The 20,924-nt window shown below is 41.5% G+C and overlaps 1 protein-coding gene across 7 annotated transcripts in view; it reads right to left on the bottom strand.

The window, feature by feature from the left end:
• The window catches only part of DZIP1 (DAZ interacting zinc finger protein 1), a 58,877-nt gene that overhangs the window by 24,158 nt on the left and 13,795 nt on the right, over positions 1-20,924 (bottom strand). For all 7 annotated transcript variants that reach the window (XM_087435914.1, XM_087435916.1, XM_014781822.2 and 4 more), the window contains 7 exons: positions 18,825-18,949; positions 15,270-15,431; positions 12,242-12,379; positions 10,462-10,524; positions 2,061-2,201; positions 1,565-1,613; positions 323-379 (listed from right to left, as the gene is read on the bottom strand). In XM_087435914.1, the coding sequence (XP_087292040.1) occupies positions 323-379; positions 1,565-1,613; positions 2,061-2,201; positions 10,462-10,524; positions 12,242-12,379; positions 15,270-15,431; positions 18,825-18,949 (735 nt within the window). The remainder of the gene's footprint in view (positions 1-322; positions 380-1,564; positions 1,614-2,060; positions 2,202-10,461; positions 10,525-12,241; positions 12,380-15,269; positions 15,432-18,824; positions 18,950-20,924) is intronic.

Below are 20,924 nucleotides of genomic sequence, written 5' to 3'. Positions count from 1 at the left end.
GTCACATTGTCATACAGTGTACTACCTTGGGAAAGCCAAAAGTACAAACTGGAGTGATGCCAAAGAATTTTTAGTTGTCCCTTTATTAGGCAGACTGCAAAATAATAGGGATGGCTAACCAAAATCACCATAAAATCACATGGATAGTTACAATTTGGGGTTTCAGAAGTAGGTAAAAGCCAGGAATCAAAAAGATGACTATGTAATCTCCAAACACATTGGTTTTCAAACAAAAGTCTCTACAAATAATAAGTAGAAGTGACCTATTGGTTTAGCACTTTAGAAATATCTTTAGAACACTGAGCCTATTATAGAAACTTACTAGGTACAGCTGGGACTGCTGGCTTAGATTCAAAAGTTTGCCAGGTTAAAGGACTCCCTGAAATAACAAAAAAATAAATTAATAACAAAAATCACAAGCTATGGCTTATATTTTGGCAACACTTATCCTAATCGTTTTCCCCCCTAGAAAACAAGAAACGAAATTTGCCAACACATTGCAACTCACCCAATAAAGATGTGTAACACAAATCCTTTTAAAGTTAACTTTTTCCTAAAGTTACTTTTCAGTCAAATATTTATGCTAAGTAATTATACCGGTATTCCTCACTACCTGAACTCTCAATATTCAAAGATAAGTTCTAAGGAACCACGACCCTTCCCAAACCTTTATCTCAAAACAAGAGGAAAACGAGTGTATAAGTCAGTGTATCTCCCGTGGCCCCGAGAAACAGGAAGGAAACCCAGCTCACATACCCATTACCATGGTTGGTGTCTCTCAAGTAGACAAAGATTCCTTAACAACCTGAGACGTTCAGGAACTAAGACTGGGATCACTCAGAAGAAGACCTGGCAGAACGCAAGTTCTCTTCTTTATTGTGAGACTCTGCATTTCTGGCTCCCAGTCTCCCTTCTAGACTAGCTCTTGAGTGATCCAGAAATGGCTGGCTTTGCTACAGTCAGTAGGTCTTGCATACCCCATTATGCTTACAACAAATCTTTAACCCCAAACCACCACAATTGAGAACAACGCAGCAAGCCTCTATAGTACTTTAGAATAATTAAGAGTTTAATATCAATAACAATAGCTAACACTAATGAGTGTTTAACAGGGGCACTTTTCACACGTTCTCTCAAGTAATCCTTATAACAAGCCTATGATGCAGTTACTATTAATATTCCAACTTTAGAGCTGAGGAAACTGAGTCAGAGACTCACAAAACTACAAAGTGCCAGATGGGAGTTGAGCCCAGTCTGTCTCCAGACCCTGTGCTTTTAATCACAGCCACCTTATCACGTATCAGTTCAGAGGTAAATCATTACTGAGCGTGTATTGTGTGGGTACAGTATTCTGATAAAAAACATAGGAGACCATTCAGTGACAGTTTAGGTATTTAAAATTCTTCAACTTTCTGGGTTGTGATAACAGATCTCCCAAATCAAATGAACCAGAGGAAGGCCATCTTAGCACCGTAAACCTCTGGGGCCCCACATTCTTCTGATGTCTAGTCTGCAGTTAGGGAGGCCTGCCTTGCCTCCAGCACTGGGACCCTGGTTCACTTACCTTTGGGTTCACTCACACTGTTTAATGGTTTACTGGTAAACTCTTTAATCTGCAAAGAAAAACATTCTTCTAGCGATACCTGTTTAAAACTAGACAGGGACATATTGGATAATGGACAGATACTATACTTAGTAAACTAATCTTTTTAATAAATCCTCCAAAGACACAAGGACACATGGACTTTAAAGACAATGAGTCAAAAATCTTATAAAAGCAGCATTTGGTTGCTTCTGAAAGTAATTACCAAAAGAAATTCTTATCTGCCTTCAAAAGTATTCTGAATTCGAATTTAACAAGTCTGCTTACCCTACGGTATTTTAAAATACCCTTTAAAAAATTTATTTTATTGATTTACTTTTACAAACAACCACAGGGAAAAAAATATTCCATCTTCTTTATCTTATTCAACTTACAAATGCTCTAAAATAAAAACACATGTTCGTAGATAAACTGTACTGTGTAAAGAAGCACAGTGCCAATATACACCCAGACATACCTGTTGTCTCTGAGTGATAATCAGCTCATTCTGTTCCTGGAGTCTCTGCCCTAGCTCTTCTATCCTTTTCTTGTAGAAAACATTACTTTTATTTAGATCATCTATCATTGAGGTTCGAAGTTTCTCTATATGTGACAGGAGCTGGAAAAAAATCAAGAAAGGCATCTGTCTGCAAACTGCATATAAAATGCCTTCATTCTGCAGTTTGTTATGTACATGCCCTGCCTTCTTTGTTGGCCTTATGTTATCTGTGCACAACAAGTCATTGAATAAATCTTTGATCACTGTGTACCGAGACCCTGGCTGTACAAGGGCTTCATCTCTATTCCCAGGGAGCTCACGATGCAAACCAGACAACACTGATAATGCGAACAGCTGAGTGAACTGGAGCACATTACATGAAATAACACAGAGATGAGCAAGGATCAAGGATCGAGGCTCCGACCCCATGCAGTCTTGTCCTGACATGTCCACATGTGCCATCCCAGCTCGAATGTGCTCTCCCAGGGCCAGAGAGCCCATCTTAATTACTTTTATAAGTCCAGCAACTAGCACAATCTCTGGCCATTAGCAGGTTCTCAATAAATATTTACTGAGAAAAGGAAAGTGGAAGGGGGAAGGGTAGAGGAGAACAGGGAGGGAGGAGGAGAGGAACGGGGGAAAGAATGGATGAAGGGATGGAGAGAGGCAGAGGACAGAGAGATTCAAAGATTCATAGAGAGATGCATCTCAGAGATTTAACATCAGGGAAGATCATATACGGGACAAAAGGAATTCAAGAGTTTGTATTCAATAATTTAGAGAAAGATTCCTAAAGCAATTTCAGCAGTTGCTTAAAAAGAGTGGAAAAAACCTTGGTAACTGGAGCTAAGGACATTGCAAGCCTAGGGCCTGGAAATGGAGACAGGGATGCGCAGATCAAATAAAGGGGGGAGTAACTGTGCCCGGGAGGAGTACAAAGAGCGCCCAGAACAGCATTTCCTAACTTGCTTGGTTTTTTTTAACAAACCACCATGTGCTAGAGGCTGTGTTAAGCACTTCATTTTGTTGAATCCACACCACAACTTTAAGGATACATGTTTTGACCCCATTGTACAGATGGAGAAACTCACGTCTAGAGGGGTAGAGTAGCTGGCCCAAACTCAGATAGCTGGAGGGGGAAGAGCCCAGACTTGAACTTTCATGTCTGGCTCCAAAGTCAGTACTCTCAAATTTAGTGTCTATGTCATGAAAGATATTAATAAATAACAGTTGCACACAATCAAGTGGCCCCCCAGGACTTTAAGAAATAAATCACCGAATCAAAAAGTAATAGCAATGTACCTTTTAGAATGGCTAAAATCTGGAACACAGACAACACCAAATGCTGACAGGGATGTGGGGCAAAAGGAACTCTCAAACATTGCCAGTGGGAATGTAAAATGATGCAGCCACTTTGGAAGACAGTTTGGCAGTTTCTTACAAAACTAAACATACTCTTATCAGTCAATCTAGCAATTGTACTCTTTGGCATTTATCCCAGAGCGTTGGAAACTTAGGTCCAGACAAAAACCTGCACATGAATGTTTATAGCAGCTTTATTTATAATTGACAAAACAGAGAAGCAACCAAGATATCCTTCAGTAGGTGAATGGGTAAATAAACTGGTACATCCAGACAATGGAATATCATTCAGCACTGAAAAGAAATGAGCTATCAAGCCACAAAAATACATACATGGAGGAATCTTCCATGTAAATTGCTAAGTGAAAGAAACCAATCTGAAAGGCTACATCCTGTATGATTCCAACTATATGACATTCTGGGAAAGGCAAAAGTATGGAAACAGTAAAAAGATCAGGGGTTAGTGGGGAGGGATGGATGAATACACAGAGCATAGAGGATTTTTAAGGCAGTGAAACTATTCTGTATGATACTGCAATGGTGGATACATGTCATTATACATTTGTCCAAACTCATAGAATGTACAACACCAAGAGCAACCCCTAAAGTAAACTTTGGACTTTGGGTGATAATGTAAGGTCATCAATTGTAACAGATGTACCTCTCCAGTGCGGGATATTGACAGTGGGGAAGGCTGTGCCTACAGGGGGAGCAAGGGGTATTTGGGAACTCTCTATACTTTCTGCTCAATGTTGCTGTGGAACCAAAAACTGCTTTAAAAAATAGTCTAATTACATTGAAAAATGAACAATAACAGCAACAACAACAAGTTAATGCTCTCTATCAATAACACTGCAGGATCCTCCCTCTGAAGTGCTCTGTGCTCATATGAGGCTGGACAAACACTGGGTTGAAGCAAGTTAAAAAGGTTTCCTGAGTGGGGACTAAAAAGAACCTTTCACTTCCTTGTGGATGCTGAGACTCTCCCCCAAGGAGGACATTGTCAAGAACTTTCCCTACATTTTTACAGACCACTGGAAGAGTGCCTCCAAAGCAGTCTGGGAAACGCTGAGCCGGGAAACAGAAGGAAAAGCCAGTAAAGATGTCCAGGATTCTGTGTGGAGGTTTAGCATTGTTATGAGAGGTTCGGGGATTCGATCGGAAACGTAAAAGACACTTTCCACTCCAAACAAATGGACTGAAGGTATATTTTATTATATAGAGGATAGTAAAGGTGACAGTCTGCAAACAGATCAAATAGGTCAAATATTAAGAGGGAAAAAACATCAGCCCGACTGGAAAGGGAAAACACCCACATCGGCTGAAGAGAAATGACACAAATCAACCGGAAAGAGAAACACCAGGTTGACCGAAAAGAGAACATACCAAATCAATTACTTCATATGAAATCAATTATTTCACATCAAATCGGTTACTCACAACATCCACGCCCCACTGCCGGGAGAGCCCTATCAATCGACGCGGCTGAGCAAGGATCACACGTCCTGGGCAAGGTGTCCCTTCCACAGGTGGAACTCTCACCGGGGCTCAGTTTCCAGCAGTTTTTATATCATCAGTAATTTTCAGAGTAAGCAATTACAGAGTTTGCAGAGCAAGCATTTAGTGTTTCCACGCACAAAATGGTTATCAGTGGCGTATGTGCACTGAGCCCCCTGGCTAACGTCCCAGCCCAGTAGTTGTGTACGTGCATTGTTCTCTTTGGTTATCGTCCTAGCCCGGCACAGATGGCCAGTCCATCCCGTGCTACGGCGCTCCAAGAGCCTTGAAATGTTACAACTTGCAACTCTCTCTGTGGGGGAAGGGCCAGTTCCCACCACACAGAAAGCAGCTTGGTATTTCTGTTTGTGCTGGTGGCTGTAGGTCAATGGAGCGGCCAAACATGGCTGTACTCATGTCAAGACAAGCATCAACAATATGGGGAGTCATTCTGGGCCCCAGGAAGAAAGTGGACATAGGAAAAACTAAGGGATGGCATCATTTTGACACTGAAATTGAGAACTGACCAGAAAAGTACAGAAAAGAATTCACTGAGAGAGGAATGTGAGGGTCTAAGCAAGGGATAGCCACAAATTATTTCAAAAAGTTTGTGGCCCTTGAGTCTATTTCTTACAACCTTCTACCATTTCAAGTTCTGTGCTTTTTTCTCTACCGGTCCACATCACCCCTTCCTCTTTTCCTTTCATTACGTGACCATTCTACAAACTCCCAAGCTCTAAAGAGTCTTCTGTTGGGTCAAAAGGGCATGCCATCGTTTATCTGTGACTCCCTTTGAACTTCTACCCGTATTATTTAAAAAAAAAAAACAAAAGATTGCCAAGACTCTAGGTAAAGCAATAAAAGGTTGGCAAACGCAACTTCCCTTAAACAGAGAAATACAATATGTGCATTGTAGGAACAGTAGGCACCAATCATGTGGAATAATTAATAGTTAGGTCTCAGGCAGAGATTACTAAACCTGATTGAATTCACCCCTCTGTTAGGGTTTAAGAGAAATGAAGGAAGAAGTAAGCAGCTTCTGAACAAGCAAAACCAACAGACAAGGGAGCAGCATAGCCTAGCGGCAGGACAAAAACTCCACATTCCCAAGATGAGGGGTGAGGCACCTCACTCAGAACAAGGAAGGCCTCTCCTCCTTCCTCCAAACCACCAACAGTCAGTCTTTCTATCGCCACTTGCAGTGACCAAGTGTACAACTCTGGACCTTGCATTCTATTGCTGCCAGAAGGCCACTGAAATTCCCCCAACTGCCTGGAATACAAGGGGCTTTAAAGGAGCAAGGATTAAAAATCACCCCCTATTAACAAGGAAACCTGAATCTGGCCCTAAATACCAAGGCTATAAGATGCCTTGAGCAATAAGAGTAGGAACTTCAAATTATCTAAGGGCAGTGGTTCGAACCATGGATCCAAAACAGAATTGTCTAGGTTTTTTTTTTTTTCCCCAAAACATGCATGTCCCAGACTTACCTACATAATCAGAACCTCAGGTTGTAGAGTTGGGCATGTGTATTCTGGAAAAGAGCCTCAGGTTAATCTGAAGTGTGTCCCTGGTTAGGAGCTACTCCCTTAGAGCATCTTGAAGGAAAGAAAGAATGTTCTTATAGAAAAGCAACCACTCTAAGTTGTCACTGTCTATTCTCCTCCCCAGCTGGCTAAGTGCCTAAAGCCTGACAGGTGAGCAAGGCAGCAAGGTAGACAGCATGGCCCTGAGGTTAAGAGGGCCTGAGTTCAAATGCCGTACTCATAACCACGCACAGCTCTTTTAACCTAACTCTTCTGAACCCTACAGTCAGCATTTCTCCATCCACAAAAACAAGGCTGAATGATCCCCTTTGTTGGTCTAGTGACCTGTCACCTTCATTCAGCAAATACTTAATGAGTGCCAACCACATTTTAGGCACATTATTGGATGTTGCGAATACGATGGAGAACTAAAGAGATAGAGCCCCTTCCTCAAAGGGCTAGTGATCTGGTTGGAGAGACAGACAATAAACAAGTAAACCAATAAGCAGATAAACTATTTAAAATAGTGATCAGAGCTACATTAGTGAAGTGATGAGAATAACAAAGGGAGGGGACTATCTACTTAGATGGAGTGGTCTCAGCTGACTTGTAAACCCAGGTCAGAGGAGGGTGTGGTAGGCAGAATTCTAAAATGGCCCTCAAGTTCGCACCCCCTAGAGTACACACCCTGATAATCCCTTCCCCTTGGGGTTATGGACTGAATGTTTGTGTCCTCCCAAAATTCACATGTTGAAGCCCTAACTCATAACGTGATGCTACTAGGAGATGGGGCCTATGGAGGTGATTAGGGTTAGACTGAGATAGGCAGGAAGCTAGACATGAGCTGCGAGCAGGGTGACTCCACCAGGTGCAATGTCCTAACTACCGGGCAGCAACTCTTCCGACGTGCAGCACTCCCCCCAACTCTGACCAAGAGTAGCCCCAAGCCTCATTACCCCTTCATTTGCATTGCGGTTTTGACTCCCCCTTGCAGGGAATCACCACCATGACAGTTCCGGAGACGCCTACGCAAGGAAAAAATCTCCCCCTCCCTATGTGGGGGTGGAGACAATGCCCTGACTGGCCCACATTCCAAGACCCTCACCTGCCCCCGGAACCCAACCTTTCAAAACCACTGGCCACCACAACTTTGGTGCAGTGGCTCCCCCTCGAGCCTGCCCACCCCTCCCCTTGGAGGTGTACTTTCGCTTTACTAATAAATCCTCCTTTGTTAAAACTTCTGCTGTGTGTCCACTCTCAAATTCTTTTGTGTCCGTGGACCAAGAACCTGGGACCCCACCGCAGCAATCCGACTGATGCCAATGACAAGATGAAGTCATGAAGGTAGGTCCTCAAGATGAAATTGGTGCCCTTCTAAGAAGAGACCAGAGCTTCCTCTCTCCTTCTCTCTCCACCATATGAGGACACAGTTAGAAGGTGGCTGTTTGCAAGAGGGCTCTCACCAGGAACCAGGAATTGGCCAGCACCCAGACCGTGGAACCTCTCAGTCTCCAGAACAGTCAGAAATAAATGTCTGTTGAGGGCATGATGCAAAGTGAAATAAGTCAGAGGGAGAGGGTCAAATACCGTATGATTTCCTTCAGTAAGTAGTAGATAATAACAGCAATAAACAAACACATAGGGACGGAGATTGGATTGGTGGTTACCAGAGGGGAAGCGGGGAGGGAGGAGGGTGAAAGGGATAATTGGGTGCATGTGTGTGGTGATGGGTTGTAATTGGTATTTTGGTGGTGAACATGATGTGATCTATGCAGAAATGGAGGTGCAATGATGTGCACCTGAAATTTTTACAATGTTATGAACCAATGTTACTGCAATAAACAAAAAATTTAAAAAAAAAAAAAAAAAAAAAAAAAAATAAATGTCTGTTGTTTAAGCCACCCAGTCTACAGTATTTTGTTATAGCAGCCCGAGCAGACTGAGACACTGGCTGGGTGGAATCTATGATGTGCTTCTAACCAACAGAATACTGCAAAGGTGAAGGGACTTTACAGATGCAATTAAAGTCCCTAATCTGCTGACTTTGAGTTAATGAAAAGGGAGATTACCCTGCATGGGTCTGTCTTATTCAGGTGAGCCCTTTAAAAGAAGTTCCAGGCTTTTCTTGAAGGGGAAGAATAAAAGCAAGAGGGATGCTTTCCTGCTGGCCTTAAAGAAGTCAACAACCAAGTTGTGAACTGCCTGTGGAAAGGGGCAGCCTCAAGGAGCTGAGGGTCTGAATCCTCCAGTTCTCCATAAGGAAGTGCATACAGTCATGTGCCACATAATGACATTTCAGTCAATGATGGACCGCATATATGACGGTGGTCCCATACGATTACTACCATAGAGCCTAGGTGTGTACTAGGCTATATCATATAGGTTTAGTGTAAGTACACTCTGTATGCTTGCACAACGATGAAACTGCCTAATGACGCATTTCTCAGAACGTATCCCCATCATTAAGCATGACTATGTTGTCAGTAACCAAACAAGCTTGGGAGGACCCTGAGCCCCAGAGGAGAGCACAGACTGGCTGACACCTTGAATGCAGCTAGTGAGACCCTGAGCAGACGACCCGCCAAGCTGTGCCTGGATTCTTATCCCATTGAAACTGTGAGATAGTAAATTTGCGGTAATTTGCTACACAACAGAGAAAACTAAATCAAAGGGAAAGGAGCCAGCCATGTGAAGAGCAAGTGGAAGGACCTCCCAGCAGCTAAACCCATGTGTAAAAAGAGAAAAAGGCCACATGTTCTATAAATTACCAGAAGGCCACTGTAGCTAGAAAGAGTAGACTCGGAGACAGAGGATCAGGATGAGGCTGCAGAGGGGCCAGCAGCTAGATTATTTTGTCCGGTCTACAGAGAGCAGATTAGGAAAAGGGAAGGTTGGAATTGAGAGACCAGTTATGGGGCCCTTTTAGAAATGGTGGGGGCTCGGTGGAGGGTAGAAACAATGGAAATGTACAGAAGAACATGGATATGAGATACACGGCAAGACCAGCTGATAGCCTGGAATGGGGGATTGAGGGAGAGAGGGGAACCAAGGCATGCATCTCAGTGGACTAGGATGCCGGTGGAGACGTCAAGTAGAAGGCCGGCTCTCTCCTCTCTCAGAAGGGTGGCTTAGGCTGGAGAATAAACATGGGCGTTACCTCTACACAGAGCCACTACTCCACTTTAACAAACTCTCCCTGTTCAATCCCTGGGGCACCAGAACTAGGAGATATAACTTTCTGTTTTTCGTAAGCCACCCTGTCTATGGTATCTTGTTATAGCAGCTGGAACAGACTAAGACACGGGGGATACAAAGAGCTACAAAATACATACCATTTAAAGTGAAAAAGTAAACAGAATTTTTCCTAAAGAAAAAGATCTCAAATAAATCTACTTTAGGTGTTTTGCATCAGTGTGAAATCACTTTAACACTCAAATTTCTGATGTATTCAGCTGACAGGGAATCAGTGTTATAATTAAATTTTGTTTTCATTAAAATGATTTTAATGTGAACAATCCTTGCCTTTATTTAAAAATTATTCAGACTGCTGCTCCATGTGAAAAAACATTAGAAATATGTATTCAACAATGAAGAGATGATTAAATAACTTATGATACATCTATAAGATCATCAAGTGGCCATTAAAAATCATGATTTTGAAGAATGTTTTAACATACAGGAAAATGTTTATGATATATGACAAGTATATAAAATTATAGATATAAAGCATAATTCAAAATTTCTAAGACTATATGGTATGGATTTCTAAACGTATAGAAATGCAATATTTACAGCACAGAAAAAAGACTGAGAGAAATTATAACAAAGTTGTAGCAGTGGTTATCTTTGGTATTGGAATTGTAAGTAATTTTAATTTTTGTTACACATTTCTCCACAAATTTTATTAAGTGGACAAATACTACCTTTATTGTGAAGAAAAGCACATATTCTTTTCAAAAATGACCCACTAATAGGCCACTGGTTTCTTATCTTACCCGACCCTTCTCTTTCTTGTGTTCTTGATGAAGAGCTTGAACCCGTGCTGTCCACTTGCTTTCCTACGAAACAGCAAAACGAGGAATTTATGTGCAACTATAATAATGAAATCTAAATCTACTCAAGATGGAAGCTTCCTTTTTATTGGGTACCTGTGAAACCCAACTACCTATTTGGTAAAATTTTAGCAGATATTTTTCAGAATATAGACAGTCAAAAATGTTTAAACACGTTTGCACTTGGTTTTAATCTTATATTCTAAGGCAGGGGTTAGCAGGCATTTTCTGTTAAGGGGTTGATAGTCAATATTTTAGGCTCTGGGGGCCAGATGACTCCGTCAATACCACTAGCAGTAGGAGAACAGCCATAGATAATACCTAAATGAATGGGCATGGCTATGTTCCAGTAAAATGTTATTTTCAAAAATGGATGCCAACTTGCCAACCTAAGAAGCTAAACGGAAAGACCAACGTTTCTGAGTCCATGGGTTCTGAACTGACAACACATTCACAGGAAGGAAATAAGAAATTTAGGTGAGACCTTAGGATTTCATAACTGGGTCCTCAATTCATGAAAGACCAGCCTGCTGGGAGCAACTGTCAACAGTTCAGTTCAGAACATAATTCCTGGTCCCCTACCACATACCAGGCACCTTGCTGGGCCGTCCCTGGCAGGCTAGGAGAGGAATAAGAGACAAGCCCTGCCCTGTACAGGAGGAAAGTGGACATAACAAGAGAGAATTCCAATAATGTATATGTGGTCAGGTCCTGCTTGGGGGCTATAGGAATCCAATAACCCTCAGGTCCAGGACAACTCTCTAGAAGAGGTGCCATCCCAGCTGAATGAGTAAGTGACAGGTCCTGAAATCTGGGAGGTGCATGACAAAGAAAGCAGCAAGAGCAAAAGCAGAACACAGATGCCATGTCCTGGGAACCATGAGCTGTCTGGTGCCGCTGGGAGTGTTGAGGTAAAGCAAAGAACGGTGGGAGGTTAAACAGGGTCCAGATCCTCAGGGCCTTTGAATGCTGGTTAAGGGTTCTAGACTTTGTTCTGTGAAAAATGGGGAGCTGTTGAAGGGTTTTAGACAGGACAGTGACATGGTCAGCCTGGCTGCAACACAGAAGGTAGGTTTGGGGGAGGGAGGCAAGACGTGAGCAGCAAAGCAAGAAGCAGTGGCAGGAGTCCGTATTTCAAAACACATTTACTTTTTTTAATGACATATAATTGCTTTTTTTTTTTAAATTCTGAATTCCTAAGCTTTAATCTCTATTTGTTTCCTGGTCTTCCCCTAAACCAGTATAACTAAAATAGCCAGGATGAAGACTGAGCTGATTACGGAGGTTCACTTACAAATGATTGTAATTACGTTTGATAAATATAAAAGATCATCAGTTCACCAATATAGCCGTACATTTAAGCTCTAAAAATAAACTTAATGCTTCAATACGCCTTTCTATGCCTTTTGAAAGTGGGACCAACATCTGAAATATGAAAAATAAATACTAAGGTAATACTAACCAATTCGAATAGATACTATGTTAAGAGAAAATGAAACAATTTTGCCAGTTGTTCTGTATCCACATCTATTAGTCAATCAACAAGCATCTAATGAACACTAATTATGAATTATACACATATTAGGAGACATGAAAAACAGAATTAGTCACCTTTATGGTCACTGAAGGAGACAAACACTTTTCCTATAGATGATGCTTGCTGTAAATTACTTCACTAAGAAAAATTAGGCCTCTACTGCAGTTATCACCAACTTTTACATACCTGACTATCAAGAAGTTGCATCACATTTTGGAAATCCTGAGGATACTGAGGGCGTTCTTCTTTAAACTCATGGGCATCTTTTAACGTGCCTATGTTGGACTTGATCTGCATATTGGACTTCTGGATTTCTGACAATTGCTATAAAATAAAATTCAAAATCAAGTACAAATGTTTATATTTTTATAAGACTGAAACAGAGAATAAAACTGGGGAGCATGTAGCCACGCATTAAAGCTGACTCTTCTACTGGACACTCCTTGTGCTTCCCGTCTTTCTTTCCAGTGCTTTTCCTGTTTTGTTTCTGACAACAAAAGAATGTGTACCGGGTGAAAAAGGGAAAGAAAACCTAACTTTCTAATCTTAGAGAATGGATCTTAAGAAATCTGATGGGCATGTAATAGTTTCCAGAAACAGAAGAACTGGGTGCAGCTGGTTCTCAAGATAATTTAGTGACGAGGCCAGCATCATCCAGGGACCACATCTGTGAACCCATTAGGGACACAAGGTCTAAATTTTACCCTTTGTTTGTATGTTAGTCCAAAAGTTACTAGCAGTAAACACCCTCAGAAAAGCATAGAAGGTAATATGTTAACTTCAAAAACAAAAGAGTGGGGAGCAGAGTTCCCCACTGCTTAAGTCTGGGCCGCCTTCCTTTCAAAGAGTGCAGTATGCAATGGGGGGAAAAAGTAACTTTCCAGTGGAGAAACCTGACAAACACCACCTCAGACAGGTGATCACGGTCAACACCAACAGTCATAAACCATGTAGACTGTGTACCCTTGATATGATGTGACGAAAATTGCCCTTTATCTCTGAGGTCGTCCTTCCTCCCAAAACCCATAAACTCAGTCTAACCATAAGAAAAATATCAGGTAAATTCCAACAGAGGGTCATCCTACAATATACCTGTTAAGTACTCCTCAAAATTGTCAAGGTCATCAAAAACAAGTCTGAGAAACTGTCAGAGACAAGAGGAGCCTAAGAAGACATGACAACTAAATGTAATGTGGTATCCTATCCTGGACAGGATCCTGGAGCAAAAAAATGACATCAGGTAAAAGCTAAAGAAATTAGAATAAAGTATGGGCTTTAATTAATACTAATGTATCAATATTGGTTCACTAATTGCAACAAATGTACCATACTAATATAAGATGTCAGTAATATGTAAAACTGTGAACAGGGTAGGAGAGGGGAGTTTATATGGAACTTTCTGTACTATTTTTCTGTAAACCTAAAACTATTCTAAAAAATAGTCTATTATCAATAATTTTAAAAACCCTCTATAGCCAAAAAGGGCAAATAACCCAAATGTCCATCAACTGATGAATGGACAAATAAAATAGCGCATATCCATACAATGGAATATCATTCAGCAATAAAAAAAGAATGAAATACTGATACCTACTACAACACGGATGAATCTTGAAAACATACTAAGTGAGAGAAGCCACTCACAAAAGATCACATATTGTATGACTCGATTTATATGAAATGTCCAGAACAGGCAGATCCATAGAGACAGAAAGTAGATCCATGGTTGTCAGGGGCCTGGGGGGGAGGGAGGTGGGGAATGGGTGCTAATGGGTACAAGGTTTCTTCATTTAGAACAATGAAATGTTCTAAAATGACTGTGATGATTGTTGCATAACTTTGTGAACATACTAAAAATCACTGAATTGTACACTTTATGTGGATGAATTGTATGGTATGTGAACTATATCTCAATAAAGCTGTTTAAAAAAAAAAGGTAGGAGTGGTAAAAAAAAAAAAAAAAAGTCCTATGGGGGAAAAGTCCCATTCCACAATGATCCTGGGGGACGGGAGCAGGGGGCAGGACCATGGAGGGAATCTCAGGCAAAAGAAGTGTAATTGGCAGCTTATCACTAGGAAAAAAATGAGTGTGGCCTTGATGGGCAAGACGTCAGAAGCCAGTCTTGAATTGGTTAGGGTCAAAATCCATTACGGTGGGTAACGTGGCATCCCACTTTGAGAAGGTGCCACAGATATGAGTCCAAGAGAGGCCTCTGGAGTAGAGGTGGTAAAAGAAACCATGGACAGAGAAATTACTACTGCCCAGGGATTTTCACGTGTTGTGAAATATTCTTCTTTTGACTTTTTTCAACCATTTAGAAATGCAAAAATCTTTCTTAGCTCGTGCGCCAAACAAAAGGAGGTGGTACACCAGATTTAGTTCACAGGTCGTAGTTTGCCGACCCCTATGTGAGAGTTCAAGGCGTTTTAGAGAAGGATCTTAGCAGTATTCCAAAAATATCCCTCTATTTTAGTTTATAAAACTTCTTGGCCCCTAGAGGGAGCTCAAGGACCTTCCCTCGCCTCCCTTGCTTCCTTTTGCCCAAGGATGACTCAGGACGGAGCTGCCCAGTGAGCTCAGTTAATTCCTAGCTGGAAGACACTGATTGGTCACTTTCTGAGGAAGGAGCTCACAGAGGTTAAGTTCCCACCCAGCAAGGCGCATCTCTGTCTATCATCCATGCCTGTGACTGATGAGTGTGGACCAAGGCTGCTCCCACAGGGAACGGGGGCTTATTTAGCCACATCCTGCTCACTCAAACCCGGTCCTCCTCACCAGCCAGGCCTGGGTTTGAGGAAAGGGCCTGGCAAAGGTTCTCCCTCTGGCTTTCTGGGTCGGCTTTCTTCTCCTCCCACGTTGGTGATCTGTGTCAGCCTTTCTGGAAAGTTCCAAAACTCAGGGAGGGGTTTATGGTTTAAGGCTATCTAAACCTAACAAGCTAAGGAAAGAGGGACCATCTTCTCTGATCCAACCAAATGTACCAATTGTTCTGCACTGGCGTTTGGGACCAAAGCTCCCACTCTCAATGAAATGACTTTTCTCATTTGCTCGGTCTTCCACAGGCTTTGAGCTCCCAAGACTTTCAGGGGGAGGGGTGTTGGCCAGGGCATGATAAAGAACTTATGGATCCACGGGCCATAATGCCATTCTAATGCTACCTCTCAAGGCAACAACTCTACCAATGCTATAAGGACTTCAAGGTTTAATACTTACGTATTCTAATGCTGAATTCTTAGAAGTTAATTCTTTAAACTCCTTCATAAACATTTCCTTGACTTTTTCCATTTCATCAACTAGTTTCTCCTTTTCTTCTTCTTTCCATCTATCAAATAACTTCAGAAATTCTTCCTCTTTTGTTTTCTGCATTTCATATTCCTGAAATTATTTTAATACATGGCTTTAAAAGTTCTGATATGAAGCAAATATGTAAAGTTTTAAATGAATGGATGTAGCTTCACCTCAAATGTGTCAGCTAGTATTGCATATTTCAGTTAGGCTTGCAATAACACTTTGTATAATGGCAGGTCTGTGCACAATGATTTTTCTAAACCAAAGGCAGCACACAACAACATTTTGCCCTTACATCTCTTAAAATACAAACACAGAGCCCCAAAGTCACAAGAGTTCTATGATCTGTGAATCTGTATAGTAGATATGCAATATACATAAAATGCAAACATACTTTAAAAGAAAAAGCCTAGTGAGCAGAAAAACCTTTCTTGATACCAGATCAACTTGGGTAGAGAAGCCCCATCTCATCCTCAAAAAACACAAACTCACATTTAATGAGCTAAATTCGAGGTCTAGCTGATCAACCTTTGATTTCTTGATGACCTTCGGTTTTTTTTCCCTAACTGGGGACTTGAACAACCCTATGAACAAACTTGACCTAACAAACATAGAGAACACTGCAACCAAGAACAGCAGGATACACATTCTTGTTAAATGCACATGCAAGATTCACCAGGATAGACCATATATTAGGCCATAAAATGATTCTCAATAAATTTAAAAAGACTGAAATCACGCAAAGTACCTTCTCGAACCACAAGGCAATGAAGCCAGAAATCAATAACAGAAGGAAAACCAGAAAATCCACAAATACTCAAAAATTAAAGAACATATTCTTAAACAACCAATAGGTCAATGAAAAACTCAAAAGGGAAATTAGAAAATACTTTGAGATGAATGAAAATGAAAACACAACATACCAAAAAGGGAAGCAGCCAAATCAGTGCTTAGAGGGAAATTTATAGCTATAAATCCCTACATTAAAAAAGAAAGATCTCGGGGCCAGCCAGGTGGTATAGTGGTTAAGTTCACGCACTCTGCTTTGGCGGCCCAGGGTTCGTAGGTTCGGATACTGGGCGTGGACCTACGCACTGCTTATCAAGCCATGCTGTGTCAGGCATCTCACATAAAGTAGAGGAAGATGGGCACAGATGTCAGCCCAGGGCCAATCTTCGTTGGCAAAAAGAGGAGGATTGGCAATAGATGTTAGCTCAGGGCTAATCTTCCTCACCAAAAAAAAAAAAAAAGAAAGAAAGATCTCAAGAGACAAAGGAGGTCATATAATGAATGTTAAAGGGGTCAATTCACCAAGAACATATAAGAATTGTAAATATTTATGCATCCAATATTGGAGCACCTAAATCTATAAAGCAAATACTAACAGAACTAAAAGGAGAAATAAACAGCAATCCATCCACACGAAAAAAATTAGGAAACAGGATTTGAACAACTCTATAGACCAAATGGACCTAACAGACATACACAGAAAATTCCATCCAACAGCAGCTGAATACACATCTTTTCAAGCACACATGGAACATTCTCCAGAATAGATTGTATGTTAGGTCACAAAACAAGTCTTAATAAATTCAAGAAGATTGAAATCCTATCAAGTATCTTTTCTGACAGCAATGATTTAACACTAGAAATCAGTAACAGGAGGAAAATTCACAAATATGTGAAAATTAAACAACACACTCCTGGGCCGGCTCCGTGGCTTAGCGGTTAAGTGCGCGCGCTCTGATGCTGGCGGCCCGGGTTTGGATCCCAGGCGCACCCCGAGGCACCACTTCTCCGTCCAGCGCGAGGCCGAGTCCCACGTACAGCAACTAGAAGGATGTGAACCTATGACATACAACTATCTGCTGGGGCTTTGGGGGGAAAAAATGAATAAATAAAATCTAAAAAAAAAACAACACACTCCTGAACAACCAATGGATCAAAGAAGAAATCAAAAGGGAAATCAAAAAATACATTGAGGGGCCAGCCCAGTGGCGTAGTGGTTGAGTTCATGAGCTCTGCTTTGGCAGCCCGGGGTTCACAGGTTCGGATCCTGGGTGCGGACCTACGCACCGCTTATCAAGCCATGCTGTGACAAACGTCCCACATATAAAGTAGCGGAAGATGGGCATGGATGTTAGCCCAGGGCCAATCTTCCTCACACACACACACACAAATATATATATATATTGGGGGGGGGGACAGAGAGGGAGAGAGAGAGACTGGGGCCAGCCCGGTGGCGCAGCAGTTAAGTTTGCACATTCCACTTTGGCAGCCCCACGTTCGATGGTTCGGATCCTGGGCGTGGACCTACTCACCGCTCATCAAGCCATGCTGAGGTGGCGTCCCACATAGAAGAACTAGAAGGACCTACAACTAGGATATACAACTATGTATTGGGGGTTTTGGGGAGAAAAAAGAAAAAAAGAGGAAGACTGGCCACAGATGGTAGCTCAGTGCCAATCTTCCTCAAAAAAAAATCAATTAATTTAAAAAATTAAAAAAGTAATTTGTTAAAAAAAACTTCAACTCAAGAACTATTAAGGGCCGGCCCCGTGGCTTAGTGATTAAGTGCGTGCGCTCCGCTGCTGGTGGCCCGGGTTTGGATCCCAGGCGCGCACCGACGCACCGCTTCTCCGGCCATGCTGAGGCCGCGTCCCACATACAGCAACTGGAAGGATGTGCAGCTATGACATACAACTATCTACTGGGGCTTTGGAGGGAAAAAATAAATAAATAAAATCTTTAAAAAAAAAAAAAGAACTATTAAAAAATATACATATATAGAGAGAGACACAAACAAAAATGGAAGTGCAACATACCAAAACTTATGGGATGCAGCAAAAGGAGTTCTAAGCAAAAAGCTGAAAGCTATAAATTCTTACATTAAGAAAAAAGAAAGATCTCAAATAAACAATGTAACATAACACATCAAAGAACTAGAAAACAAGAAGAACAAATTAAGCCCCAAGTTAGCAGAAGGAAGGAATAACAAAGATTAGAGCAGAAATAAAAATAGAGAATGAGAAAACAATAGAAGAGATCAACGAAACTAAGAGCTGCTGTTTTGAAAAGATAAAAAACTTGACAAACCTTTAGCTAGACTAACCAAGAAAAAAAAGAGAGAAGACTCAAATAAATAAAATTATAAATGAAAGAGGAGACATTACAACTGATACCAAAGAATTACAAAGCATCATAAGAGACTACTATGAACAATTATAAGCCAACAAACTGGACAATCTAGAAGAATGGATAAATTCTTAGAAACACACAACCTACCAAGACTGAATCATGTAGAAATAGAAAATCTAAACAGACCAATAATAAGTAAGGAGATTAAATCAGTAATTAAAAACCTCTCAACAAAGAAAAGCCAGGACCAGCTGGCTTCACTGGTGAATTCTAACAAACATTTAAAGGGAATTAACGCAAATTCTTCCCAACATACCATTGTTTTGGAATCTAGTATCGTACCTTAGAGAATCTGACTGCATGGGCGTGCTGGGCAGCCTCTAGCTGAGACTTGGTGAGCTGCAGCTGCTCCTTCAACATGTCAATCTCATTCTGGAGCTTATCAGTTTGCACTGTTTTCTTATACTCTGTTGCAACAGAAATATCTTGTTAAAATACTATCTCTTATGAAACCTACCGGAAAACTTATGGGGTACAGTCCTATTGATAAAACAAAGACAAAGGAAATAGCTCTCACTTGGGATATTATTACTTTATTCATGCCACATGGGCCAATTTTTGCTCTTTAGTGTTTATTTGCAGCCCTTTGTATTACTGGGCGCTGAATTATTTTTAGCAGATTCTTTCAGCCACTGTGTTGGATTATCCTACAGTGACTGTGTGAGAGCCCATTCAGGGAGCAGTAACCGTGACAAGGAATAATTTTGGCTGCTTTGACTCAATGGCACTCTGGGCTCTTCTTCAACGCCTGTCTCAATTAGAGAAGGGAAGCAAGAGCTTCCACTGTAGCCACCACCATATTGAAATCTCTATGGTCACCATCCTGTGGCTCCCACCAAACTCTCCTGAGAACCCTATCAGTGCTAAGACAAGCAGAGGCTGGCATTCAAAATGCAAACTCGGGCCATAACCTGTCCACGGGGCAAAAACGAAATACCGAAAAGTTGTAAAAGGAAGCAACAAGTGAAGGGAAGAATACTTATGTACATGTACTTACATGCAGATGTACACATGACTGAATGGATATACATGTGTCTGTGAGTGTAGACATGAAAGGTATGGAAACCAAAGTAGAAAGTCAGAATCTCAAAGATGACCTGAAGAAATAATACTCATTTCAGAGTCTGAAATACTCTCTGAAAGGAGTATGCGACAGAATAAGATACTGAAACAGAAGAGGAAGAAGGTCAGTTTCACACTGAAGAATGGTAGATTAATTAAAATATTTAATCTCTCCAGTTTCTCCAATATGTTGCTAAATTGTATCAGCGGTCCATGGCTTATAAATGGAATTTTATGCTGTTCATATTGTTTATACAACGCTTAGCTATTTCCTAAATAAATCTATTTACCTGAATTAGGCAGGAATGGAAACAGACTGGCGCAAAAGGGAGGCGAAAGCAAGCGCTGAGTAACAAGCTGGAAGTACACACGTTTAGATAGTGGAAACATTTCAACTCTGTGGCAATCTGCAGAATGCTCTGATCTGCTCATGGAGAAATAGGCCTTGCATTCTCTGCTTTTGAGAACATTTAAACAGTCGGAAATCTGGTTCCTCGGTAAGCCACAGAACCCCTCCCCTCGCTTGCTTCTTCAATTTCTCTATCTATATATTGGTTAATTCACATCAGCACCCAAACACATCCTAGCACCTCCTACATCAAACAAAACAAAAATTTTCCCTTGGTCCCACATTTCCCTTCAGGTGATGCCTCATGTCTCTGCTTTCCTTCCCAGTAAACATTACTGAAATAAATGTCTGTAATTGACATGACCACTTCCTGGCCTGATTCTTGCTCAGCTCATCCAGTGGGGCTTTTATCTCCACCAATACAATGAAGCTGCCATGTCAAGGTCACCAACAGCCATGGTGACAACAATGGTCAGTTCTCAGTCTTCATCTTACTTTGTGCCTCAGAAACATTTGATACAACTGACCACAGCCTCCTTTTTGAAACACTTACTTCCCTTGGTTTCTATGACAACACACTCCCCACGTTTCCCTCTTGCCTCGATAACTGCTATTTCTCACTCTCCTCTGCTGCTCCTCCTGAGCTCCTAGTGCTGGGAGAGCCTCAGGCCTGGCCCTCAGCCATCTTTTCTCTCTGTCTAGGTGATCTCATCCAGCCCAGCTCTGCTAACAACTCTCAGGTTTATATCTCCAGCCTGGGTCTCCACCTTGACTTCCAGCCTCCAGCATCTCCACTTGCATGGTGATTGTACGTGTGACTTTTACCCACAGCCAACACAGTCTCTCCATTCTCCTTCCTCCCTTAATCTGCTTCCCGCCCCTGGGTCCCCATCTTGGTAAGCATCATTGCTATCCACCCAAACGTACAGGACAAAAACTTAGGACCATCTTTGCGTCATCTCTTCGTCTCA

This window comes from Ceratotherium simum, chromosome 10 (assembly GCF_057802395.1).
Source record: "Ceratotherium simum simum isolate JZ-2026a chromosome 10, ASM5780239v1, whole genome shotgun sequence".
Taxonomy (NCBI): Eukaryota; Metazoa; Chordata; class Mammalia; order Perissodactyla; family Rhinocerotidae; genus Ceratotherium; species Ceratotherium simum.
This window is presented reverse-complemented; position numbering and strand designations above follow the sequence as displayed.